The following is a 27,195-nucleotide window of genomic DNA, read 5'->3' on the forward strand; positions in this document are numbered from 1 at the left end:
TTTTTGTCTGCCTTGCCCTTTTTTCTTCCTCTTGATTGTTTGCTTCCAAAGATATCCCCCCCCTCAAAAAAAAGGCCATGCACATAAACGGTTCAGTTGCACCCTCAAAATCTAGGAAAGAGTCGGACCTCTGGGATGTTTCACTCAGAAAGTGTTGGAAAAAGAGACCCTTGTTTTTGAAACAAATCTGCTAGTGGCGTTTCTGAGCCCTGTATGTTATCCAGGGGCTACTAGCCAGGGTGTCTGTGTTCTGCCCACACTATGGGAGGCAGTGATGCTTCTGAATCCCAGTTGCTGGGAATCACAAACTGGGAGAGTGTTGCTGTTGCTGCTGGGATCAGAGTCTGCTTGTGGTGTCTGGTTGCTCACTGTGAAAAGAGGAGGCTGGACCTGCTGGGCCCCCTTTGGCCTGATCTAGCAGCAGCCAGGTTCTTCTGCTGCTCTTGGGGAGCCTCCAGGTCCAGAGGCAGTCTATCCTAGGTATATGTGAACACTGAAAGAAGAGGAGGCTGGACTAGACCCTTTGGTCTAATCCAGCAGAGGGACTCTTCTTATGTGATTTATTTTTTTTATCTCTGATCTGCCATAGACACACACCCCCATTCTCAAGGTTTAAGTGATCCAAAACAAACCTCACCCCAAAATAAGCCTTTTGTCAATCTATTTAAGAACAATTTCTTGCTTAACCGGCTTGGATTATTTGCTTCTACCTAGGAATTTTCCAGGATTTACCAGTACCTGTGCATTGAAACACTGAAAAGTAAAATATGTCAGGCAGGTTAATTTCAGGCAGCAGATTCCCTTTCTCTGTGTGTGCAAGAGAATATTCCGCTTTCTCATATGTCCTGCTTTCTCGCCCCCTCCCCCCATGACTGTTTGCAGAGGTACAAGGAGGGCGGGTGGGGGGGCTGCTTGCCTGCCTGCCTGCTTGGGTACATTTCCACCTGAAAAAGTGGTTTGGGCCCAGGAGGCACCCAGAGGCCACTGTCACAGCTGATAATAGGGAGATGGATGAGCCGCTAGCTTTGCTTAATGCAAGGTCAGGGCAGAAGGGGGTGGGCTCCTGAGACACACACAGCCAGAGCCGCCGCCCCCCAGCAAGGAATGGGTTTGATCCTCTTAATGGGGGAAATCTCAACTCTAAGAGCCCTGAACAAACTACAATTCCCAAAAATCGGGTGGAGGGGCGAAAGAGACATGCCTGTTGAAAGTGGGACCAGAGCGCTTTAAATGGATGGCACAGGAGAAAACTTTCCCCAACCCCCAACCCCCAATTAATAATTCTGTTATCCTGCCTCTTTTGAGCAAGTCCAGGCCGGCAGAGAAAGCGAGGGTCTTGGCAAGCCCCCTCCCCTCCCCTCCCCAGGTGCCCTTTCATCCCCCAAGACAAAGAGCGACCTCCCTCAGCCCCTTTTGTCTCAGTGCGGTGGGAATGCCAACCCCCCCCTGCCCCTTTTAGGCCCCCGGGCAGGTCAGAGGCCACTGAAGAGGGTTGCCCAGGCTCTGAATACCCAGCTCGTCTCCCACCGCGCATGCCCCTGACTCGGGGGCTGTGAGGCAGAGCAGCTGCGACACCCGCCCGCCCCCCACTTCTGAAAGAGATGGATGGCCTGTCAGGGAGGTAGGCAGCAAGAGGCATTCAGGTGTGCTCCCCCCCACAAAAAAAAAATTAAGGGGGCTGCAGCTTTCCTTTGCGCAGGCACACCGATCTCCCACCTCTCCGGGGTTTCCAACGTGGTGTTCACAGGATCGTTCCCTCCTGGGGTCGTGGGCTCCCTGGAGGCACGTAGTCGGGCCCTCGCAAGGCTGCACGACCTTCCAATTATGTCCGAATGAGGAGACAGCAGCGCCCTCTTCCCAAGCGGCCCCGATGCAAAATGACAGTCAGCCTGCAGAAGCCACAACGGGTTGGGGAAGCTCACTAGCGGCTGAGCAGCCTGAAATTCTCCTGGGGCAGCTACGGCTTCTCTCCCCACCCCGATGCCAACGCCCCCAGGACCTCTGCAGCCCCAGGCCAGGCGCCCCCACTCCCGCACTTCTCGGAACAGGGCTGCTGGCCCAGGCTTGTCCCAGGTTACCTGCCGGGTGCCTCCATTGTTAACCCCTCTCCCCTCCCCGGCCGCTAGTTGCCATCACTTGGCAAGGATCATAGAACCGACCCCCGACGTTCCCTCGCCCCACCTGCGCATAGCAGCAAAGGTTCAGTCCTGTGGCACCTTGAAGATGACGCCGTTTATTGTGAAAGGAGCTGCCGCGGCCTCAAACAGCACCCGAATAGCGAGTCTCTCCCTGGGAGTTCACAGAATGGAAGAGCTTGGGATCCGGGGGTCATCTAGCTCAACCCCCCTCAATGCAACCTTCTTCGTCAACGGTGGAGGAAAAGAACAGATGAGAAGGAAAGGAAACGGGGAAAAACAGAACAAAAAAGTGGCCACTGCCTTAGTAGCAGCAACAATTTACAGGGGGGGGGGTGAAGAGTCCAGCGGTGGTTGATAACACAGAATTCTTGGCATTGGTAAGCCCATCCATGCACACGGCAGGATTTTTTTTAAAAAAAATCTCCCTGCAATTCAAGGACTCACCGCTTTTCTCCGATGGGCCACCTCAAGGTCGGCTGCAGAGACCAGGTAGGCAACGGGACTCAAATGCGCCCCCCTCGCAGAGACTTTTTTGTCTCATTTCTCCTGTCCTCAGCTCCGAGGGCGTGATGGGCTCACTGCCGTTTTTGCTGCACGGGGGCGCTAACCGAGCAGGCCCCCTCCTCTCCATCTGGTAACAATTCGCCTCTGCGCATGCAAAGAGTGCTCGCCAGCAAGTGGCGCTCTGGCGCAACCGTAGGCCAGCCAAGATGTTTCGGAACATTTGCCCCATGGCGCCAGGTCTGCTGCTGGGTATTTAGACCCGGAATATCTGTAAGCTGCTGGAAGAAGGGTTAAACCCCGCTTGCTCCCAGAGCCTCGCCCTGCCCTGCCTTGTGGCTCAGACCAGAAACTGCCTTCCACCTCGCCTCCCCCCCCCCCGCCCAGTGCAAATGGGCTCCTTCCTGCTGGGTGTTGGCCAGCTAGAGAATTAGCAGCTCAGGCAGTTCCCAAGAAAGGGTCGCCCCCCCCTCTGCCCGCCAAACCCATGTTCTAGAATGCGAATGCGGGCAAAGCGGCCTTCCCCATCCCAGTGCCCTCCGGATGCTGCTGGACTTCAGGTGCCACCCACCCACCCCCCAACCATCCACCCTGCTGGCTGTTGGAGCCGCAGCCCAGCAACTTCCAGAAGGCACCAGGTTGGGAAATCATAGGAATTGGGAGGAACCACCAAAGGTCATCCAGTTCAACCCCCTGCAATGCAGGAAACGCAGCTGAAGCATCTTTTAAAGCCCTCCGAGGAAGGAGACCACCACCTTGAGAGAGAGCATAGCTCCTGCTCTCAGAAAACCCTCCCTAGTGTTCAGTCGGAACTGCCTTTCTGCTCAATGGAACCCATCAGTTGGGACCGTCTCCTCTGGGGTAGCAGAAAAGTCTCCTCCATCTTCCCTGGAGCAGAAGCTAAGCCGGCCCAGCATCCTCTTCCTTTCCAAAGCACCTGCAAGAGGACCAGGATCTTTGCTGAGCCAACACTGTCCTCTGGAGGCCACGGCTGGCACTGCAGGGCCATCGCAGGCAGGCAGGGGTCGCTGGGCTTCCTTGGGATCCACCCCCCCCCCAAGCTGCCTTTGTGCTTCCCAGGGCTGCCCTGTTTTTCTGAGCATGCCTCAAGGCGGGACTGTGGCTCCATTTTCCGAGGCTGGCCTGTATCCCGAGAGATGTCGGGTTCCTTGCCCTTCGACGCCTCTCTCTGCTCCCTAGAAGTCCTACAGCTATTGCATGGGGCAAGCCCCCACCCCAAGGATTAGGGGGCTATGCAAGTCCTGCCTCTGGCCATATTGCTTCTCCTGGCATCTGCTGCCACACAGAAGCTTTTCCCAGGGAAAGGGAACGTGAGATCCCTGCTGGATCTAGTCCAGCACCCTCAAAATCTGCAAGCAGGACCCGAGCACAAGATCCCTCTCCCCTCCTGTGGTTTCTAGCAACTGGCATTCTTGAGAAGCATCGCTGCCTCCAGCTTTGATGGCAGAGCACCGCTAGTAGCCATTTTTCAACTAACGTGTTTAAAAATTACACCGAAAGTGAGTGGTGGGGCGGTCCGAGAGTTAGGAGAACCAAGGTGGGGGAGAAGAATCACAGAATTGTAGAGCTGGAGGGAACCCTAGGGGACATCCAGTCCAACCCTCTTCTGCAGGAAGAGTAAGAACATAAAGCTTTTCATCCCTTTTCAACCAAAACTGTCCCTTCAGAGCTGCTCTGTCCCAGTTTTTGGGGGGTGGGGGGTGGGATCCCCCTGCCCAGCTTGGCCAAACCCAGCTTTCTGAAAGTCTCCTCACTCACCACACTGTAATATCAATCTTGCCTCTTTATTCTACAACAGGACACAGAAAGAAAGACCGAGTTACAGACCTAACTTGTTTTCAGGTAGTTCCAATTTCCTGATGAGCTGCTTGCCTACGGATTTAGACCCTCAGTACCCAATCTACGCTCTATCGTTCACCATTCAGCGAGATAGTCCAGAAGCCCTGCATGATCCCCACCCCCTTGCCCCCAGCCTCTTACAAACATGGGGGCACAGACCCCCAAATCCGCCTTTCCCCTCACATACATACATACAGCCTAATCCTTCTGCAGAGACCTTCCCATGAGCCTTTTCTCACCGGCCTCAGTTACCCGCCTGTAAAATGGAGTCTCTTGCCTCTCAGGACAGTGGCAAGGATGAGCTGTCACCGTGAGACCTTTCGGGTGCTTGAAATTACACACACGTTATTCGGAGTAAGGAAACCCACAAAATTATCCCACAGGGAATAGTCACTTCTCCCCAAAAGGGGGGGGGTCCGCTCCAGCCAGTCCAGGAGCCAGTGGGGGGGGGCAAGGTTTGGGGGCTGGAGCACCCTCAGTAAGGAGTCCCAGCCCAGGGGGGATGTGGGGCTTGGCCACTGCCAAACTGACCCTCTCCTGCTTCTGTTTGGTGACGGGGCAGGGAGGTACCAACCCTCTGCAGGACGGCAGCAGGTGGAAGGAGGAGGGCATGACTGTTTCGAGGGCCCAGAAATGGCCAGAGTGGGACCCCGCCACCTTCAGGGAAGCCCAGCCCTGCGATGAAAATGGGAGCGCCAAATCCCCAGAGAAGGGTGCAAATGGTGTCTCCAAACAGGTTCAGAAAGCAAAGGAGACCCACAAGGCCTGCTACCCACTCCACCCCCACCCCCCACTGCAGACGCCCTTCATTCTACACACCAAGGCCAAGCACCAAAAGAAGAAGAGTCAGCCGGGATTCTGAATTTCAGGTGCCCGGGAAGGGAGGGAGCTATGTGGCCGCACTAATTGGGGAAAAACAGGAGGTATTTCTGGCCTCCTAGCCCAGCATCCCAGGAAAGACCGCCACCCCCAGGTTACTCTACCACCCCACACCCCCTATGGGCTGCTGGAGTGCTCTGGGGCTCATCAACCACTTTGAAAAACTGTCCAGACTTTGCCCCTTCCAGAATGGGGGAAACAAGGCAACGGGGTCAGGAATGATGGCGAATTCCATGGCAGAAGAGGCCAGGGAGGTGCCCTTGCCCCCCCCCTCAACTCAGGCTGAAGGCACATCCAGCAGGGCAAAAGGAGGGTTGGGAGTGGGGCTGTGCTGTCCCTAGCCGGCAGGCAGAGTGACGTTGGCTCCTCCAGGCCTCTCGCCAGCCCCCAGCGCCCCCACCCCCCGGCCAGAAGGCCCCATGGGGCTCAGTCTGCAGCGCTATGACGTATGGCATTGGACGTTGTGGCGCATGGGGTCCTCGAAGTCGTCCTCGTGGTGGAAGCCCCTCTCCTGGAAGTGGGGCTGTGTGTAGAGCTCCCGCAGCTCCACCTCCTCTGTGTCTTCGGTGGCCATCACCTCTTCGCGGGGAGGGAAGAAGGACTGCAGCTGGCGCAGCTGGTGAGGAGGCAGCCAGCCGGGATCCGGGAACTTCACCTGGGCAAGAGGGGGGGGGAAATCACGGAACTGTAGAGCTGGAAGGAACCCCAAGGGCCATCTATTCCAACACACACACACCAGTGATGCAGGAATCACAGCAAAGGCATCCCTGACAGACAGCCATCCAACCTCTGCTTAAAAACCTCCAACGAAAGAGGGCCCACCTCCTTTCCAGGGAATCCGTCCCCTTGTCTTTCCCTCAGAAAGCTCTTCCTTAGAGAATATGGAATGATAAGCTGGGAAGAGCATGAGACTCTTAATCTGAGGGTCGTGGGTTCGAGCCCCATGTTGGGCAAAAGATCCCTGCATTGCAAAGGTGTTGGAATAAATCCATCCCAACTACAATTCTATGATTCTATGAAGAATGGCAGGTGACTGGTTTGCAGCAAGCCCCCCCCCCAGCCCCCTCTTCCCCTCTCTCTGGATTAAGCCAGAATGCCCCCCATGCCCCCCTCGTGGCTCGTTCCCTGGCATCCCCAGTACCTGGAACTGAATGATCAGCTTCCCCCTCTGCGTTGGATTTCGGTAGATGGGCATCCCTTCATTGGGGATGCACTTAGCCTCCCCAGGCTTAATGATGGTCCCTGAGGGGCAGAGAGAGGGCAGAGTTGGGAAAAGGTGCAGGAAAGGGCCGCCAAAATGATCAAGGGGGTGGAGAGGCTCCCCCAAGCAGAAGGTTTGCTGCCCCTGGGGCTTTTTCATTCACAGGAAAGGCGAAGAAGAGGGGGCAGGAGAGAAGCTTCTGAAAGTACACATTTGTGGACAGAAAAAAGGTTCCCTCCCTCTCCCATGACACTGGAAGTGTTGGGCATGCATTGAAGCTCAGCACAGAATCCTATGATGCCTCAACCACAGGCGGAAGTGTTTTCAGTGAGGTCCGCCATCAATTCTCGAGAGAGGGACCTTTAACTGTGAGAGCAGCAGGTGTTGTGTTGTGCTGCTCTGTGCCTCAGAATCTGTCTGTAAATGTTAGTCAGTCTCATTCACATATATTTTAAACTCTATCTTGCACAGTCTTTTCTAGGAGAGAAAGAGGGAACTATTAAAAAGGGTCAAACGACCCGGGGCAACGTCTGCACTACTCTGACAAGTATAATTACTACACTTCACACGACTCTGGAACTCCCTGCCACAGGAGGCAGCAACGGCCACCAACCTGGATGGCTTTTAAAATTCACAGAGGAGGAGAGGGCCCTTGGTGACGCCTAGCCATGATGGCTAGGCTCTGCCTCCACAGTCAGAGGCAGCAATGCTTCTGGAAAGCAGTTCCTGGAAATGGCAGGAGGGGAGAGTTGTTCTTGTGCTCCAATCCTCCCCCGAGGCTTTCCCATAAGGGGCATCTGGTCAGCTCCTGTGCAAACAGGATGCTGGACCAGGTGGGGCCCCCTGGGCCTGATCCAGCAGGCTCCTCCTCCTTTCTTATGTTCCCAGACCTGGAGGAGGAGGAGAAGCCAGATGCAAACTTCTCCACCTCTCAGAGCATCACTTGGGTGCATGCAGAGGGCCAAGGCCAGGGCAGGAAAATCCGCAGGCTTGGCAGGCAGGTGCCAAACACCTCCCTCCTAAAGCCTGGCAGCCCTTTTGTGACTCAGAGGCCCTCTCCCAGCATTTCAGGCCCTGCTTAAAGCAAAGGGGTGTTTCTCCATTTCACTCTCATGGGCAAACATGGCTCCTTCTCCGCGCACTGGCCCAAATCCCCTCTTCCCACCTGCACTTACCTGGCCGTGAGGAGACCAGCAGCTTCCTGTTGTCCAGGGTGTGGATGATCTGCCGACAGCCACACAGAGCGTCCACCAGGCTCACCTCCCTCTTGATGATGAGGTCACTGCCCTGGCGCTGGAAGATGGGGTGCATCTTCTGGTCCAGGATGATGACGACGTCGCCAGGCTCAAAGCCGGGCATCTGGTCGCCTTCCTGGTGGAAGGTGATCTTCTGCCGGTCGGCCATCCCTGCAGGAGGGAGGAGAGAGCTGCAGGGATGCCAGAAAACCTCAACTACCCCCATGAGCACCGCTGACCCGGCTGCCTTCTATCTCTCAGTCTCCTTCTGCGCTGGCTTGCTGGGCTCTTAGCATTGTTACAAAGCAGACACTTAAATGATTATTTTATGTGCTTTTACACTGTACTGCGAACTTGGTGCAGAATTCAGCGGCCAGTTGCTCACGGAGGCAAGGCGGTTTGAGCATACGGTAGAATGCCAATCCTGGCCCAGCTTCATTAGCTGCCAATTAGCTTCCAGGCCCAATTCAAAGTGCTGGTTTTGACCTATAAAGCCTTAAATGGCTCAGGACTGCAATACCCCAGGGATCGCCTCTCCCCATATGAAACAGCCCGGACCCAGCAATTGTTATCTGAGGCCCGTCTCTGTGTGCCTCCTCCATGAGAAGTCCGGAGGGCGGCAACACGAGAACAGGGCCTTTTCTGCAGTGGCTCCGTTTGTGGAATGCTCTCCCCAGGGAGGCTCCCCTGGCACCTTCCTTATAAACCTTTAGGCGCCAGGCGAAAATGTTCCTCTTCAGCTGATTAAACCATCTATGGCCTTTTGAAAGTGTTGGCAGGAAGGTATTCTTTAATTATTATGTTATGCATTTTGTGTTTCAATGCTATGATCTCCAGGTGAAGGTATGCCAGGCATATAAAAATAATAATCAATAAATAATTGGGGCTTCGGTTTGTGTTTTATAAAGGCCGGGGGTCGATCTGTGGCGCACGGCCCCTTCCCATAAATGAAAATGACAAATGAAGCTTCCCCGTTTAAGTGTGCTTTTGAGGCCACTCTCTGAACAGCATTTCAGCGCTGGGTGACAAGTCAGTCTTCCATTTCTCAGAGACGGTTTTATGCCAGGAGTGGGTGTCACTAGATGGAGACTCTTCGTCCCCAGGCAGAGGCAACCAGGCTTCTGCAGGGTTTGGGAGGGACTGATTCGGCCGGCCAGCCGCCCCCTATCTTGGAGCCAAGCCTACACAAAAATCCAGCCTAATCTCTGTCTTTCCATGGGCTCCTATGTTCTCCCCTCCCCACCCCCTAATTCTGCCTGACAAAGAGTTCTGGAGAACAAAATTCAATTAAAACATCAATTTAAAAACAAAAACAAAACTTCAGAAGCTTGCTGCAGTTTTGTGACACTTTGGTTGGTGAAGCCATTTTGAGAGAAAAAGTGGTGGCAGTGACTAGAGCTCAGACCAGGACCTGGGAGAGACCAGGGTTCGAATCCCGACCCGGCCACAAAGGTTCCACTGGCTGCCTTTGGGCCAGTCACCTTCTCTCAGCCGAGCCTGCCTTGCAGGGCTGTTGTGGGGATTAACTGAGGAGAGGGAGACTCCTTGGAGGAAAGGTGCAACAGAAACCCAACAAACAAACAAAGTTTTGGAGGCGTCGCTTTTCTGATGGGCCAAATGTGGCTACGTTTTCTGCTAAAAAAGGAAAAGTGGGTTTTTCTTGTAACCAAATCTCTTCAGACCCTATGAATTCTGCTCCCTTTCCATTCTGGCAGACGATGCACCGGATACAATCCAAAAAGGTGCAGGCCAGCTTCTAACTTCCTGGCATCAAGAAAGATACAACAAAACCCCAAGGAACAAGCTGACCCCCCCCCCCATTTGCTGGCAAGGGGGTGGGGGGGGGAGTCCTGGGCGGAGCTCACTCACCTTTGTCCAGGTGGACGTTGAGGATCTTCTTTTCTCGGATGACCTTCCTGCCGTTGCAGGCCAGGCAGCGGTCCAGCGCCCTCAGCCACTCCCCCTGGCCCTTGCACTGCGAGCACATCGTCTGGATGTGGTGGACCATGTTGGGCCCCAGCTGGTGGACGATGACCTCCACGCCAGAGCCATGGCACTTGGGGCACCTCGTGTCCAGCCCTTCCCGGCTTCCACGGCCTGGGAAGGAAACAGAAATGGCTTGGCGGGAGGCCGTTGGCGTGGGAGGAAACCGTCCCTGATCTGACAGTCTTAAGAACATCAGGAGAGCCCCGCAGCTGGATCAGGCCCAAGGGAGCCCTTCTAGTCCAGCCTCCTCTTCTCAGCAGCCAAATGCCCCTAAGAAGCTAGGAATCCAGAAAGACTGCCTCTGGACCTGGAGGCTCTACAAAAACCTAAGAAGAGCCCGGCTGCGGGATCAAGCCAAGGGGGACCCGACTAACCCAACATCCTGTCCTTACCAGGTGCCCTAATGGGAAACTCCTAAGAAGGGCCCGAGCACTGCGGTTCCCACACCTGGGATCCAGAAGCATTGCTGCCTCTGACTGTGGAGGCAGAGCAGAGCCATCACAACTAGCAGCCATGGACAGCCCTCTCCTCTTCCATGAATTTGTCTTCTCATCCACTTTTAAAGCCATCCCTGTTGACGATCCTCACCGCCTCCTGTGGGAGGGAGTTCCATCACCCAAAGGAGCCCCCGCCACACACTTCTGCCCCCTCCTCGCTCACCGTTGCAGCTCTTGCAGATGACAGACTTCTGCAGGGAGAGTTTCCGCGTGGCACCATTGTACAGGTCCTCCAAGGTCACCGACAGCTGGTGGACAGCCGTCTTCCCTGAGAAGAGGAGGTCAAAGCATCAGAAACCTCTTGCTGTTCACCAAGGAGCTACTGTTTGTTTATTTGGGGCTTTTGCATCCTGCTCTCCAGCCCAAAAGCCTCCCAGAGCGGCTGCCATACGATCAAAGCAAGACCGTTCCTCCTTGCAGGCTTAAAGTCTTTTTTGGAAAGTAAACCCACCACGACACGCAAGGGAAAAGGGACAGGGAGGGAGGAGGAAAACTCAAAACCCAGGCACTAATTTATAAACGGTTGTTCCTAGAATGAAAGTTGAGTTAATTTTATTCTGATTTAGTATTTTAACTTTTGTCTGTTTTAAAGTAGGGTGGTAATTTCTTCTTGATTTTACTGTTTTAAGTCACTTAACAATCAGTGTAAATCAGTGTAAATTTTATGAAATAAAATAAACAAACTTAAGAATCACTGACAGGTGGCCACCTAACCTCTGCTTAAAAACCTGCAAGGTAGAAGAGTCCACCACCTCCTTAGAAAGTCCTTCCTACTGTGGAACAGCTTGCACTCTCAGAAAGTTATTCCTGGTGATTAGTCGGAATCTCTTTTCTTGTCATTTGAATCCACTGCTTTCGGTCCTTCCCTCTAAAGAATTTCATTTATTGGCATGTGTATCCCACTTTTTGCTCCCAGGAGCTCAAGGTGGCATGTATACTTTTATTGTAATGATCCGTATGTTTTAATAGATCAGGTATTTTATTTATATGTCTAAATGTTTGTCTTTTTTAATTATTGCTTCCCACCCCTCAATGCTTTTAGCTGTTTCTATTTTAGCTATAAGCAGTCTTGAGTCACCCTTAGTGGGATATAAATAAATCTTGTAACAATATGGCTCTGCCCCTCCTCATTTAATCTCCACAGCAACAACCCTGTGAGGGAGGCTAGGGCTGAGAAAGAGGTGGGGACTATCCCAAGGTTACACCCAGCAAGAACTTCATGGGGAGGACTTGAACCCAGGTCCCTCCCAGGCCCAAGTCTGACACTCTCAGCAATACACCCCCCTGGCTCTCACAGAGTGGCCTGTATGGATCAGCAGAGGGGCCTCTGCGATATCACCCCGTCTTTGCTCATCCAACGCTGGTAGGAAGTCCCCAGGGCCACATGGCAGCAGTCTTGAAGCTGCAAAGCTCCCTGTTGGCAGGAAGGCAGCATTTCTGAGAGGGTTACTCAGCGCAATTAGGCAGCTGGCACAGCCTTCTCAGAGATCTAAAGGGAACAGGATGCAATTACTGGGAGCTTGGATTGGGGGGGGGAGAGTCACACCCTTGACCCTGGAAGGAAGAGGAGGACCAGAAGGACAGCCTCACCGGCTGCTGTTGAAGGAAGGCCATCAGCACTGCCCCCCACCCTCCAGGTTACATCCAGCCACCAAGTCCTATTCAGAGGAGACCCACTGAAAGCAATGGACTCGTGTTTATCCTCATTATTACTATTGTGGAATTCCCTCCAGAGAAAGGTGATACTGGCTCCCTCTATGTTATTCTGCCGCCAGAGGCTGTGCCCTTCCTGTCCAGACAGGCCTTTGGGGCAGGCGATGCAGATCCACTGGGCTGCTGTCAGGGCAAATCGCTGCACCTTAATGACGGGTTCTATATATGTGTTCTAACTATTGCTTGCTTTTATTACTCTGTATTCTAGAATGATGTTGTTAAATGTCAGAAGCTACCTTCAATCCCAGCTTGGGAGAAAGGCAGGATATGAATACATTTGGTAATGATACAAAGGCGTTTCTAAACATCTTTTCAGATCTTTGAGAACCTCTCTCCAGCAGCATACGCCATGTGGGTACTGAGTTGTGATTCCTGCACTGCAAGGGGTTGGGCTGGATGGCCTTTGGGTAACCCTCCCAACTCTACCATTCTAATTCTACGCACCATGCAAAAACATCCATCCATTACAACAACAACAATTCAATCCGAAACAAGCACAGCAACACATCCCTCCTTGCTTTGTGATGGCAGGTGTCCAGCTCAGTTGCACTCTGTGCTGACCCCTTGGAATCAATGGGCCTCAGGGAGCCTATCCGTGTCAATGGACCTCAGAAAGGCCAGACCAGATCATCAGCTCTCAGGGATTTGTTTTGGCCAGGGATGGGGAATCTGCGGAACTCCAAGACGTTGTTGGAGCCCAACTGCCACCAGCCCAAGCAGCTAGTGGGGACCAGGGGCAGGCATTTCGTCTATTTCACAAAAAAATTCACACAAAGAAAAGCCTCAAGAGGTTTTCAAAGAGAAGAAAGGAATAAAATTTATCAGCAAAAACAACCATTTGAAACATTTAAAACTAAAATCAGGAATAAACTAAAAACAAGCACACACCAACATTCTACATGCCTGGATACAGGTTTCTCTAAACAGGCAGGGAGTTCCACAGAGTAGGGGCTGCCACACTAAAATATTGATGTGGTCAGTGATGAAGGGGTGGGAACCGTACCTTGGGGGATTCCCCATGCCTGGCTTAGAAAGATTCCCCTCCCTCCGAACTACCAAGCAGCCAAGTTTCAGGGTGATGCTGCCATCGCTCAGTGGGGGCCCTGTTCCCTGGCCCCGCTTCTCCCTTATGGCCCATGAACCACAAACTGCCTTCCCAAAGGGCAGGTGGCCACAGGATTCTTTTCTGTTTTTCCCATTTTCATGATTCATTCTATACAACCGTCTCAAGGCGACACCAAAGATTATTCAAAACGCTTAAAAACAGCAAATAAATTTAGGACTCAGAGAAGGTGGGTGGGTAACAGCTTCCTGAGCAGGAAAGTGGAAGATTCAATCAATAAATGGAAATGGAGCCTGACTCTACTCCTCCAAGCACAGTTTTCTCAGCAAGAGCCTGTCTCCCAGAGGAAGCAAAGCCAGCCCCCTCTCCCTCTCCCCTTGCCCCCAAGTACCTCTCCTCTCCACACGGGGACCGTGGGTGCGGGCCCCGCCTCCAAAAAACAGGTCAAAGATGTCCATGGGGGGTCCAAAGCCGCCCCTGCCGCCTTCCTTCATGGCCCGCTCCCCGCCACGGTCGTACATCGACCTCTTGTGGGGGTCTGACAGCACCTCATAGGCCTGGGAAATCTGCTTGAACTGGGGAGGGAGAGAAGGTGTCGAGTCAGAGGACGGGGGAGCCGGAAGGGACCCCCAAGGGTCATGTAGTCCAACCCGCCCAGCCCACCTCAGCCCCCCCAGCACCTACCCTGTCCCCCTCACTGGGGTTCTTGTCTGGGTGGTACCTCAGCGCCAGGCGCCGGTAAGCGCGCTTGATCTCCTCCATCGTGGCGCAGGGCTTGACTCCCAGCACATCGTAGTACCCGGTTTCCTTCACCATCTCAGCGGTCAACGTCCCGCAGCGTCAAGTCCAAGCCCAGAGAGAGCCCTTGCCCTAGAGAGAGGACCTTGGGGTCATTCAGGAAAACAAAAGCAGGCAAATGCTCTCTGCAGCTCTTAGGAAAAACCCCAGGATGCTGGCTACCAAAAGATCAAAGAGCATAAGCAGCTGAAAAAGGGAAGGGAAAAGGACAATAAAAAGGAGAAGCGGCCCCTTTAATCGCTGGGCTCGCTCCCAGAGAGTCTCGGCTGGCCTTCTTCCCCCAGACACCTGTCAGGCAGGTGGGGCACCCAATGCCCTGCTGCTGCAGCTTCCCAATTAAGAGTGCCTCCTCCTCCTCTCTCTTCCCGATGCGGACAGACCGGTTGGAGGAAGCCGGCAGGAGGGCGTGGCGGGGCTGGGTGCGTGTGCGTCAGATCCCAAAGGTGCTGATTACCTGGCCCGCCTCACAGGGTGAGCGTGAATGCCTCCCGAGCCCCGGAGGGCATGGGGTGGGAAGAAGCGACGGGAGCTGTGGCAGTGGCACACACAAAAAAGCCCAGACCAAGCAAGATTCCCCTGCCCTACTTTCCTCTCCGTCCACTGCGCAACCCAGCGCACCAAACCCTCCTTTAAGGCCTTAATTGCCACTTGCTAACAAAGCAGCCTGGCCCCACCCGCCTGTTGCACACTTTGGCCAGGGCCGCCTGTCACTCTCTTCCCCTTGAAATAAAGTAAGATTCTAGTCCTCAATTGGGAACACGGGCATCTTCCTCAGGCAGAGTCAGGCCGATTGGTCCACCTAGGAACAGAGGATGCTACCTTCTACTGACCAACTGGCCCATCTAGCTCAGCAGGGTGGATCTGATTTAAATCAAATTGATTTAAATCACGATTTAAATCACTAGTCAGTAAGACTTGATTTAAATCATTATTATTTTTCCAGAAAGACTCATTCTTGCTGGTATAATCTTAATATTTACAACCAGAGGAAGGTTTCATTTTTTGAATAATAATTTTTAGAGTAGTTTTTACAGTTATACAAAAATTACTGATTTGGTTATACTATTAGAAATACTTTGACAGATAATTATGAAATAATTTGAGGTTTAATAAGTTAACTGTTTATATTTGGACAACTTTTCTGCTGTACTTTATTGGAAGTAGAAAAATAATCATTTCCCTAATAACAATTTAAACAATTTATTTAACTACTTAACAATAACATTATAGCATATGTATCCATGTTTGTTAACTGATGTGGTTAAACAATTTTTTTATTAAAAAAACACACAACTTAAGACTGAGTTTAGCACACATGAAAAACTTAAAACAAATCCTCATTTCCTGGGATAGCCTTGGGACTATAATGTAACTTGAATAGAAAACTATCTTTAGAAAGAAGAGTTTGGATTTGGTATCCCGCTTTATCACTACCCGAAGGAGTCTCAAAGCGGCTAACATTCTCCTTTCCCTTCCTCCCCCACAACAAACCCTCTGTGAGGTGAGTGGGGTAAGAGACTTCAAAGAAGTGTGGCTAGCCCAAGGTCACCCAGCAGCTGCATGTGGAGAAGCGGAGACACGAACCCATTTCCCCAGATTACGAGTCTACCACTACACCACACTGGCTCTCAGATTTTCCCTCCAAAAGCATTTTGTTTTAAAAATCCAATTTAAATTTTAAAAAAATCTGATATATATAAAAATAACCCAATTTAACTTTTAAAAAATCATTTTTATCCACCCTGTAGCTCAGTATAGCTTGCACTGATTAGCAGCAGCAGCTCACCAGGATTTCAAGCAGGAGTCTTCTCTCTCAGCCCTAACTGCATGCGCCCTTGGGGATCGAACCTGGGACCTTCCGCTTGCGAGGCAGATGCTCTTCCATTGAGCTATGGCCCTTCCTGACAGCTGGCCACCTCTCCAGGTCTCATCCTGACCCCAGCCCTGGAGAGGCCCACCAGTTGAGCAAGACGCCTTTGCCAAGACCTCTTGCTTGATCTCCAGGGAGGGGCTGACTGGAGACACAGAGGATTTAGAAGACATCCACACTGGGCACAAACCCCCCAGGCTTCCCCTTCCACCAGGCACTGGCAATGATCCTCCGCAAAGAACGCGCAGGAGGGGGGCACCGAAGGGCCTGCCCCCTTGGAAGCACACACAGGCAATGGATTTTAGAAATGCCTTGTCTTCTAAAAGAGTTCATGTGCACAAAGCTCCTCAAAACAGCTGGAGGAAGGTCTGTGGGTGCCCTGCTTCCCTCAGCTGTTTTGGCAGCACAGAGTCAGCAGAATAACTCCCTTGTGAAGGCCTTGCCCAAGAGGAGCCAAGCAGCCACAGGTTGCAAGAGGAGAAGAGCCTGATTCTGCAAAGCCCTCTGAGGGGTTGCTGGACTCCCAACTCTTAGCAGCCAGGCTCAGCCATGACAGTGTCGGCCCAACAAGTCCTGGAGGGCCACAGATGCTGTCCAGCCCTGATGGAAGCATAGAGCTGTACAGCTGGGAGGCACCCCAAGGGCCATCTAGTCCAACCCCCACTGCACTGCAGGAACCGCAGCTAAAGGATCCCTGATTAATCTTGATTTTAAAAGCCTCCAAAAGAGGAGAGCCCACCCTCTTCCGAGGTAGGCTGTTCCATTGCTGAAAGAATGCTAAACATCAACTCAGCTGACAGAAGCAGGGGCTGGGTATCATCCAGCACAGAGGAAGCTGCCTTCTGTTACCCAGTCAGACCACTGGTCCATTCAGCTGGGTATTGTCCGCCCTGGCTAGCAGCAGCTCTCCAGGGTTTCAGGCTCAGGGGCTACTAGCCACAATGGCTATGGATGGTCTGCCTCTATTGCTGGAGGCAGCAAGGCTTCTGAGCACCAGTTGCTGGAAACTACAAACGGGGAGAGGGGTCTTGTTCTCAAATCCTGCTTGTGGAACTGTTCAGCCACTGTGAGAACAGGATGCTGGAATAGATAGGCCAGTGGCCTGATCCAGAAGGCTCTTTTTAGGTTTCTAGGGTACTCAGATGCTGAGCCCCTCTTGCCCTTTTGCATGGTGGAAGACGGAAGCAGCTTTTGTGCCAAGCAACAGGGGCATGGTCCTGCCGGAGGGCAGATATCTGGGCAAGTAAGTTGGGGGACCCTCTTGGTCATCCGATCAGCTGCAGGAGTGGAGGGAATGATGGTCGGGGGGCCTTCTCTGTTGCTGCCCCTAAGCAGTGACCCTCTCACCCCACAGAGGTGCATCTGGCACCACCCTGAGTCAGGTCCCGCCATGGGTGGCAGACATGCCTGTGCACCCTGCCCTCAGACATCACTTCTGTGTGGGGCTCAGCCCTCCTTCTTTGTTGTTTTTGCTCAGAGTCCTTGCATTTCTTTCCACGAACTGCCCTACCTCTCTTGTTTTTAGTGGAATGATTATGTCACTGCAACCCGTCCTGGGACCTTGCAGTGAAGGGCGGGTAAGAAATCTCTTAAATAAATATGTGAATGGGGCTGCAAGCCTACGGTATTCATTTATCCTGACCTGCCTGGCTGAGATTGGGGGAAGGGGAACCACAGCTCAATGGGCAGAGCACCTGCTTGGCATGAGGAAGGCTTCAGGCAATAGGGCTGGGAGCGCCCTGCTTCTGAAACTCTGGAGAGCCACTGCTGCCAGCCAGTGTAAGATGATTTGGTCTAAGGGAGCTTCCTGAGATTCCAGGTGAGCAAATGCAGAGGTTGGACTAGATGACCCATGGGACCCCTTCCAACACTACAAGTCTATGATTCTATGAATGGGAGGGCTGCCAGGAGTCCACATGTAACACTTAGCAAGAAAAGCCAAGCCGCATCCCAGACGAGAGTCTCGGGGAGGGAGCCTGGGAAAAACTCTTCTTCCCAGGACAACTTTCCAGATTACCCTGAACAAGCAAGAAACCATGAACTCAGAGAGCCACTTCTGAGGCGCACAGAGGCTGTGCTGGGCCTTTGATCTCCCAGGCAAAGCTGGGTGTGAAGGGCTGCCCCACCTGGCTGGCCTCAGGCTCCTGCTCAAGGGCAGAGAAGCTCCTCCGTGGGCAAAAGACGCTGCCCCACACTGGAAGCAGCACACAGGGGAGTCGGCAAGGCGTTTCACAAAGGAAAAGCTTCGGGACGGCAGATTTCAGGGTCTGATCCTGCCCCACAACAAAGCCAACGCAAATGCAAGACAGGGACTTGTTTGTTCCTTAAAGCTTTTCAACTTCAGCACTTTAAAGCCTTGTTCCTTAAAGCCTTTCAACCAGACGCAACACCCTGTCCGACTTCCACGCTCCACTCATGAATGATCTAAAACAAATCCAACAGGACAGGCAACATGGTGTAAGTTTATAAGATTATGCACGGCCTGAAGAAAGCAGAGAGAGAAAAGCAGGCAAAGGCAAACTCGGCCCTATGCCTGGAGAAAAGGTTTTCTTCCGCTCTCATGACACCAGAACTGGTGGGCACCCAATGAAGCTGAATGTTGGAGGATAAAGGACAGAGAAAACTGTGGAACTCCCTCCTGTAGGAGGCAGCCAGGGCCACCAACCTGGAAGATTGGAGGAGAGGGCTATCGAGGGTTGCTAGTCACCATGCCCTTGCTCTGCCTCCATAGTGGAGAGGCAGCCATGCTCCTGAATCCCAGTTGCTCTTGCACTTGGACCCTGCTTGCAGATTTCCCATAGTGGGCATCTGGTCGGGAACTGTGAGAACAGGAGGCTGGACTAGAGCGCCCCCCCCCCGGCCTGATCCAGCAGCAGCCAGGCTCTTACATTCAAAGTGCAAAGGACTTCTCTACATGTTCACAGCCTGGTTCAAAGCAGGCCTCAAAGGAAACGTGTGAGGAGCTCTCCTGGCCTTGAACAGCACAGCTTAGCACTCTCGGCCAGGCTATCTCACTCTGGGAAAACCCAAGGACTGTACAGGGGAGCCAGGCATCCGCTCCACATCTGAACTCCACCCACCCTCCAATTGGGAGAAAAGGTCATAGGCAGCCAGGCAGCTTCAGTCCCAAACGGCGTCTCCATGGGGGGCTGATTCCTGGTCTGAAACCCTGGAGAGCCGCTGCTGCCAGTCAGGGCAGACAATCCTAAGTTAGATGGACCAATGGCCTGGCTCAATAGGAGGCCGCCTCCTATGTCCCCATCCACCCGAGGACATACAAAGCTGCCCTTGGATCACCAACCTCAGTATCGTCTACCCTGACTGGCAGCAGCTCTCCAAGGTTTCAGACCAGGAATCAGCCCTGCCTGGAGAGGCTGCTGGGGGCTGACCCCGGGACCTTCTGCATGCCAAGCAGGTGCCCTACCACTCAGCCAGCATTAGAAACTCAAACATATAATTTAATCACCAAATGGCACCTTAAACCTGGGTTACGGTCGCCAGAATGGAATGTCTTGTGCCTTTCCCCCCAAGGAAATTTGTTGTTGTTATTTCTATACCCCTTTATATTTTGAAGAACAAACCTCAACGCGGTTTACAGCACATTAAAACATCAAATAAAGCAATCCAGAATAAAGACAAATTCCACCTTCAAGGAAAGTATTTCAGATCCTTCTCTAAGTGACATTTTGCTTTCCCCAGTCGCCAGCCTGGCATCCAGAGATCTCCACAGGATTGCCTGCCATTGGACCCGTGACAAAATGCACCTGGCTAATTTCTAACACTGCACTCAGCTATAGTCCTCTCCTTTAAAATAAAGCAAGATTCCAGTCCTCGTGATTCTGAATAAGTGGTCCATTTAAATAGGAATGCAGAGAGCAGGAGCCTCTCAGCTGCTGGGTGCAGAAACAGCTTTCTTGGGCAGGTTTGTGGAGCTTCCACAGCCCACGGACTGACTTCCCCTCCGCTCCTTCCCTCCTTGGCCTACCCCGGCCGGCATCCAGCCAAACAGGTTCTCTCGGCACTTTCAGCTGCACCCGGGAAAAGCCCAGGTGCCACCACAGGCTCCCACAAGCGTGACTAGCATGGCACGCAGAGACTGTGGCTGCGGTGTGAGCCTCTGAAGTGCCAGCAGTACCTCCCTCTATCCCTGGAACAAGCTCTCAGCACAGCTGTGCGATGGAGGCACAGGTAGGGGGGCCTGTGGTTGCTTTTCATTGCACGACCGCTTGCTGGGTGGCCACTTGCCAGATGAATCTTCATCCGCAATTTCTGCATTGGGTTGGACTAGATGACTCTTAAGGTCCCTTCGGACTTCTTCTACAATTCTAGGAAACGTGCCTTGGGCTGCCCTATTTTTTTTAAAGGAGCAGGGTGCAGTAATTTTCTCAGAACTTCGATCAGCTGCAGCAATCCAGTGCAGTCAGCTTCAGTTCTTGCTCAAGTCGAGACAGACTGAGCAAGCAGGGGAGCAAGACTCCCAGGACAATCCTCCCCCTCCCAGCCAGGCTGCATCCTGTTTGCTCAGTCAGCACCCTAAAGCAACAGGATCAGGGCCGGCAAGTGACACCCCAGCTGCACCCCAAGAAATAAGGAAGCTGACTTATACTGAGTCAGACCACTGGTTCATCCAGATCAGGACTGTCTACACTAGCTGGCAGCAGTGGCTCCTTCCAAGGCTGCTTTCAGAGCCCCACCTGGAGACGCCAGCAGGAACTGAACCCCAGACTCTCAGATGCTCTGCCACAAAGCTGCGTCCCTTCCTTAAATACTGCATCTGCACAGAGGCTGGGGCAAGTTTACAGAGGACAAGAGCACTCAAAGAGCCTTCTGGATCAGGCCAATGACCCATTTAGTCCAGCCTCCTGTTCTCACAGTGGCCAAATAGTCCTAAGAATCTAGGAACCAAGATAGACTGCCTCTGGAACTGGAAGTTCCCTAAGAACATAAGGAGAGCCTGGCTGCTGGATCAGGCCAAGGGAGGGGGCTAACCAGCACTCTGTTCTCAGAGTGGCCAACCAGATGCTTATTGTGGGAACTCCACAAGTAGGACCCCCCCACTCCTGCAGTTCCCAGCAGCTCTTATTCGGGAGGCACAGCATGCCCATCACAGCCAGTAGCCATAAATACCTGCTCTTGTGAATTTGTATCTCTTTCAAAGCCATCCAAGTTGGTAGTCCTTACTGCCTCCTGCGGGAGCCAGTTCTATAGCTTAACTACCGTACATGCTGTGTGAATAAGGGCTTCCTTTCATCTGTCCTGAATCTTCCAACATGCAGCTTCATGGGATGCCCACCAGTTGTGTGGGAAACCAGCAAGCAGGATCCGAGCACAAGAGCCCGCTTCCCTCCTGTGGTTTCCAGCAACTGGGATTCAGAAGCATTGCTCCCATCTGATTTTGGATCTGGGTGTCAGTCTTTTTTGGCCTGCCATGGAGAGGGTCAAGGCTGAAAAGAAACCTAAATCATCATTGGATAACTGGTGTAAAAAGAGTGACGGTGTGTTAAGGTTACTTCAGCAACAGAATCATAGAATTGGAAGGGAGGCCAAGGGTCATCTAGTCCAAGCCCAAGAAAGAGGTATGGAGGAACAACACAATTAAAGCAGAGACAGGAAGTTGTACGCTGCCCAAGGGCAGAGCCTATTTTGCTTCAGCTTCATCTGCAACAAGTCATTTTAAAAATAGGCTGCTGAAACATCATGGCTCGTAGCCCTATACTGAGAATACTCCCCCAGGAAGGACCCAGGCTGCAATCCTGTGCGCACTGAGCTGGGAGCAAATCCCCCTGAGGTGAGCTGGGCTCTCTTCCAGAGGCATGTGAGGAGGAGCCTGGGAGAGAAAAAGGAAGACTCTTAGCCAGGGACAACAACAAGACGTCTTGTTTGCTTTCTCTATGTGTGACCTTCTCTCTCCAACTAGGACTTGCTCAAAAGTAGCCAAAGTTGCAGCGGAAATCAAGGCAAGATTTTTGCAGCTCCAGCTTAAACACCGAACAAAGTTTATTATGGCATTCGTAGATTTCCTGGGCCCTGGTTCTCAACAAGTGCAAAAGGAATTTTGCACTCTACTGATGAAGGAACAACCACACGAGTGGGAGCCTCCAAGGGGCCACCACCAGAAGAGCCTCGCCTCCATTTTTGCAGCCTAAGTCCTCAACCTCCCCCAGGGAAATATTTAAACACACAAAGTAAACTTCACAAAGATGAAACAGCAATAACACATAATGAAGGTAATCAAAACCAAAAGCTAAAAAACAAAAAACCCTTTCTTTAAAAACACATTTGTTAAAATGTGAAATACATTTTTTAGATAAATCCACCCAGATACTTATAATCTGTTTTAATATTTTGACTTTTCGTATGTTTTAAAGTACCATTGTATATTTTTCTTGATTTATTTATCTTTCTGTAATCCGATTTGAGGGTTGTTGTTTTACACTCAAGCGGTGTATACATTTTATGAAATAAATAGAGAAAGAGACTTCAAAATAGCCAGCAAGGGCCTTAGAAAGGAGTTTTTCACAAGAACGGCTGCTGGGTGAGGACGGGAGGGGAACCCAGGTATCCGAGGAGCCCCCACCCCACCCACCAGAGGACCCAGGCGTCCGGGGAAGGAGGGGGCGTGGCGTGGGATAAGAGCGGAAAGGACCCAGGCGTCCGAGAAGCTCCCCCCGCCTCCGGCTCACTCACCCTCCGACGCTCCGACCGCTTCCTTCCTCGCTAGGAACTCTCTGGAAGCACCGCCCTGCCCCGCGCCGCGCCGCGCCCATTGGCCAGCAGATGCAGCCATGGCTCCGCCCTCCCGAGGAAGCCCCGCCCCTTCCCTCTAAGGAAGAGGGAGAGAAACCCTTCGGGGTTTTGTTGTTTTCCTTCCCTCGCGCACGGAGGAGAGGCCACGCCTCCGAGCCCCGCGATTGGGCGGCGGCGAGAGCGGCCGTGCCTTCTCCGCGGCTCTGAATTAGCCGCGCTCAACGCTCGTCAGCCGCACGGCGGCCACTGAACGGGCAAGCTTCGGTTTGAGTGAGAAGAGCGGGAACTTGTCGCCGGTTTCGGGGAGGCGGCGGTTGGCCGCGCGGGGGGGGGGGGCCCGCGCCAAAACTCCCGCCTTTTTCTCCCGCGCACGCGCCTCAGCGCCGCCGCCCCGCCCTCAGGCAGTGCGGAGGCCTACACGGCAGGGTTGTCGTGAGAAGCGCCATCTGGCCAAACCTGGAGGAATTCTAACTTTTCCTGAATCCAAAAATTCAGGGAGACTTGCACCCACCAATTCTGGCACCCAGAAGCTATATACAGTATGTGTATGTATACACATACATACATACATACATTCACACACACACACACACACATATATTGTATTAATTATTATTATTTTGGTAAATATTTCTTTTTTGGAAGGGACCCCGAGGGTCATCCAGTCCAACCCCCTGCAATGTAGGAATCTCAAGTAGTGCATTCATGGCATTTTATAATGTATGTTAAAGCAGAGAGAATGGCTAGAACAGCGGGTGGCCAGTCAAAAATGAAAAATGAAGCCCTTAAATGAAACAGACGGGTTGAAGTCATGCGCCCCAAACCCCACCCCCACCCCAGCAGCAGCAACCCTGCAGAGGAGGCCGGGCCAAGGCTAGACAAGCACTGGAGCTCTGGAGCCTCTTTCCCTCCCGAAAGCAGCCTCTCTGCAGGACTGAAGCCAGGCAGCCAGCGCCATTGTGGGTTTCCTTCCTTGGTGAGGATGCCGCGGGTCCTGGGGCCTTTTTGCTGTGCAACGTACTGCAATGGCTGCAGGGAAATGAGGGGCCGGTAGGGCTCATCCACCTTGGAAGGGAGCTCACCCAGGAGAAGAAAAAGTCCCATCTTAAACCTCCACTGCCTTGCAGCTCAACTCATTCATGAGGAAGCCTTCGGAAGCAAACCCAGAGGAAAAATCCAGGCCTGCCAGTGCTTTTTTTCTGGAGCTCCTTGAGAGGATGCAGTACTGGCACCTTTTTCAGATGTTAAAAGTGTGGCACTTACTGTAACAACTCCATGGTGAGTACCAGCAGCGTTTTTTTCTTTTTAAAAAAGTATGATTGTATTCCATGAACATGGTTTTAACAGTGAGTCCGTAAGTGCCTGTGGAGGCCAATTCTGGACCCACACGTCCTTCCACAGTGGGGACATTGGTTTCCGGGCGGGAATTGATCACCGTGTGGATTTGCCAAGCGTCCCTTCCTCTTAGCATGTTTCTCCCTTGTGTCCTGAGTTTGAGTGTCTTCAAAGCCCATGACACCTTTGGTCAAGGCTGTTCTCCAACTGGAGCGCTCGCAGGCCAGTGTTTCCCAATTGTCAGTGTTTATTACAGTACTACATTTTTTTAGATTTGCCTTGAGAGAGTCTTTAAACCTCTTTTGTTCACCGCCAGCATTACACTTTTTCATTTTTTAAGTTTGGAATAGAGTAGTTGCTTTGGAAGACGATCATCAGGCATCCGCACAACACGACCAGTCCAACGAAGTTGATGTTGAAGAACCATTGCTTCAACACTGGTGATGTTTGCTTCTTCTTTGTTGTTGTTTAGTCATTTAGTCGTGTCCGACTCTTCGTGACCCCATGGACCATAGCACGCCAGGCACTCCTGTCTTGCACTGCCTCCCGTAGTTTGGTCAAACTCATGTTCGTAGCTTCGAGAACACTGTCCAACCATCTTGTCCTCTGTCGTCCCCTTCTCCTAGTGCCCTCAATCTTTCCCAACATCAGGGTCTTTTCCAAGGATTCTTCTCTTCTCATGAGGTGGCCAAAGTATTGGAGCCTCAGCTTCATGATCTGTCCTTCCAGTGAGCACTCAGGGCTGATTTCCTTAAGAATGGATAGGTTTGATCTTCTAGCAGTCCATGGGACTCTCAAGAGTCTCCTCCAGCACCATAATTCAAAATGCTTCTTCTAGTACACTGGTATTAGTTTGCCTGTCTTCCCAAGTGATGTGAAAAATGTTTTGGAGACACGGTTGATGGAACCTTTCAAAGAGTTGGAGATGGCATTTATAAGTGGTCCATGTTTTCCTTGAATCACTGTGACTGAATCTATATCCACTGCCCATGTGCTGGTTCATGACTTCCAGATTTCAAGGTCCTGCCCCCGTTACCATTTGCAATCACCATGGAACTGTTTTTGGGTTTGGGGTGGGTTTTTGGAAGACACCAGTGTGTGAATTTGTTTTATGTGTGTAGATCAGTGCATGCTGACTGATGCACAGTCTTCGCAGTAAAGCTCTATTCCGATGGCTATCATGACGACCGACCGGTAGATTCTTATTTGCTGCAGCTTTCATCCGCCTTCACAGCCATAACATGCAGCCAAGCTGATGCCCAATGTTTTGCTCTGCTTTGCTTTGGAGCACATCAGTGAGCCGAGAGAGGGAGTCCTGTTGTCTGGGCAGCCAAGGACCTCCATACACACAGCCCAGGCTTGCACCCCAGAGAGGTCACTTCAGTGCTGCCCACGCAGCAAAAGCAATGCAGGAGGCAGCAGATACAAGTCTCTGCAGCCAAAGCAGGTGCTGTGATTCTCCAGAGGTTTGACTTCACCCCCGGAGGTGCACTCCAGTATCTCTGAGACAGATAGGTGCCAACAACAACAATACATCAGCAATCAATATATTTCGTCCATTTGCTTTTTTAAAAAAATAAATCTTTATTATTTAAAATGAGAAAAACAAAGAGAACAAATTGAAATAACAAGCGCACTATTGTTATATTGACAGACATCTTCACAACTTCCATTTACAAACATAAAAGCACACCATATTAACACTTAACTAATTCATACATATCTACACAACTAACTCATACATACCTGCATACCTACATAATTCCCACACCTGAACACACGACTCAACACAAAGACACACAAATAAACCCACACTAATCTTAAAAATCACGTTATTCTATTACTTTCATCTTTACAATTTCTTCACCAGATTCTGAACAGACTTCCAATTAAACTTGCTGGTATTTAGGTTATTTCCTTTATATTTTGCACAGTAATATATATGTTGTTTATTTTAATTCCAACTAATATCTAATAATTTATTTTACAAGGTACAGTCTATTTCTGCCAACGGGGTTTCTTTTAATTTATTCTTTTTCAAATACTCTTCAAAAATTTCCCATTCCTTGTTGACTTTTTGTTTAGTTTGACCTTTTATTCTACCGGTTGTTTTTGCCAATTGCATATATTCTATCATTAGGGCTTGCCAGTCTGTTATGTTTGGTACTGCCTTGTTCTTCCAGTTTCTCGCTATTAATACTCTACCCGCTGTTGTTCCATACATAAGTAATGTTACTTTTGTTTTTTCCATTTCTTTTGGCATTATACTCAATAGGAGTGTTTCTGGTCTTTTAGTAAATGTACACTTTAATAATTTTTTTAATTCTTCATATATATTATTCCAAAACGCACCAACCTCTGTACAGCTCCACCACATGTGCATGTATGTACCCCTTTCTTTTCCACACCTCCAGCACATGTGAGACCTATTTTTGTAAATTTTAGCCAATTTATCCAGTGTTCGGTGCCATCTATACATCATCTTGAGGATGTTTTCTCTTAATGTATAACATGATGTAAATTTTATATCTTTTTGCCAGAGTTTTTCCTATTGTTCTATTGAAATATTATGACCCAAGTCTTGGGCCCATCTTATAATTGTTGATTTTGTTTGCTCTTCGAATAATTCCCATTCCATATAATTGTGAGATATACTTTCCTTTCTGCGTTATTATTTTTTCAAATTTTGATGTTTCTTCTGCAATTCCTAGTTTTTTATCTTCCATAAACCTCTGCCTTATCTGGAAATACTGGAACCAATCTGTTATGATTTCTTTAATTTCTTCATATTTTTTCAGATTTAATTTTTCCTTTGTCCCTTCCAATACTTCTCTATATGTTATCCATTTCATTTCCATATTTAATTTTTTCACTGCTGTAGCTTCTGCTGGTGAAGCCCACAGTGGTATCTTTGGTTCCAGTATTCCTCTAATATTTCGTCCATTTGCAGTTTGGATTTATTTTAGATTATCCAGGAGCGGAAGGTGGGATGCTGTGCTGCTTACGTGGCATCCATTTAAGGTGCACTTCCTCACCACCCCCAAAAACAAAGAACCCTGGAAACTGTAGCTTGTTTAAGGGTGCCAGGAATTACAGCTTTGTGAGGGGCAAAATACAGCTACCAGGTTTCTTTGGTCGGGGGGAAAGCACGCTAAATGTAGGGTGTTGTTGCTTCTTTAATTTAGGGAATTTGGGCGTGGGTGTTGTTCTGAATGTGGCCACTGTGGGGCAGCAGCTGCCTTCTTCAGGACCAGCCAGCCTTTGCTGGAGGAGCCCAGATCGGATCAGGTGCTGTTGGGGGCCTGAACCCCACTACTGTTGCCATGGATTACCTAATTTTTAAAAAGAGAGAGTTTTTATTTTAGCAAAGAA

At 51.1% G+C, this 27,195-nt stretch overlaps 1 protein-coding gene across 2 annotated transcripts; it reads right to left on the reverse strand.

Annotated features, from left to right (window-relative positions):
* Positions 1 to 4,425: 4,425 nt before the first annotated feature.
* On the reverse strand, positions 4,426 to 22,760 carry LOC118095053 (dnaJ homolog subfamily A member 1). Of its 2 annotated transcripts, none has more exons than XM_035135937.3 (8): positions 22,429 to 22,760; positions 13,758 to 13,943; positions 13,465 to 13,648; positions 10,461 to 10,565; positions 9,684 to 9,911; positions 7,755 to 7,985; positions 6,520 to 6,620; positions 4,426 to 6,033 (listed from the first exon to the last, which is right to left on the reverse strand). In XM_035135937.3, the coding sequence occupies exons 2-8, from the start codon at positions 13,887 to 13,889 to the stop codon at positions 5,818 to 5,820; spliced, it is 1,197 nt and encodes a 398-aa protein (XP_034991828.1). In that variant the 5' UTR covers positions 13,890 to 13,943; positions 22,429 to 22,760; the 3' UTR covers positions 4,426 to 5,817. The 2 variants fall into 2 exon arrangements, with proteins under 2 accessions (XP_034991828.1, XP_088515203.1); XM_088659077.1 differs by having other exon boundaries at positions 13,795 to 13,943; positions 22,429 to 22,477.
* Between the last annotated feature and the right edge of the window lie 4,435 nt (positions 22,761 to 27,195).

The sequence above is a fragment of the Zootoca vivipara genome, chromosome 16, assembly GCF_965207765.1.
Source record: "Zootoca vivipara chromosome 16, rZooViv2.hap1.1, whole genome shotgun sequence".
Lineage (NCBI taxonomy): Eukaryota > Metazoa > Chordata > Lepidosauria > Squamata > Lacertidae > Zootoca > Zootoca vivipara.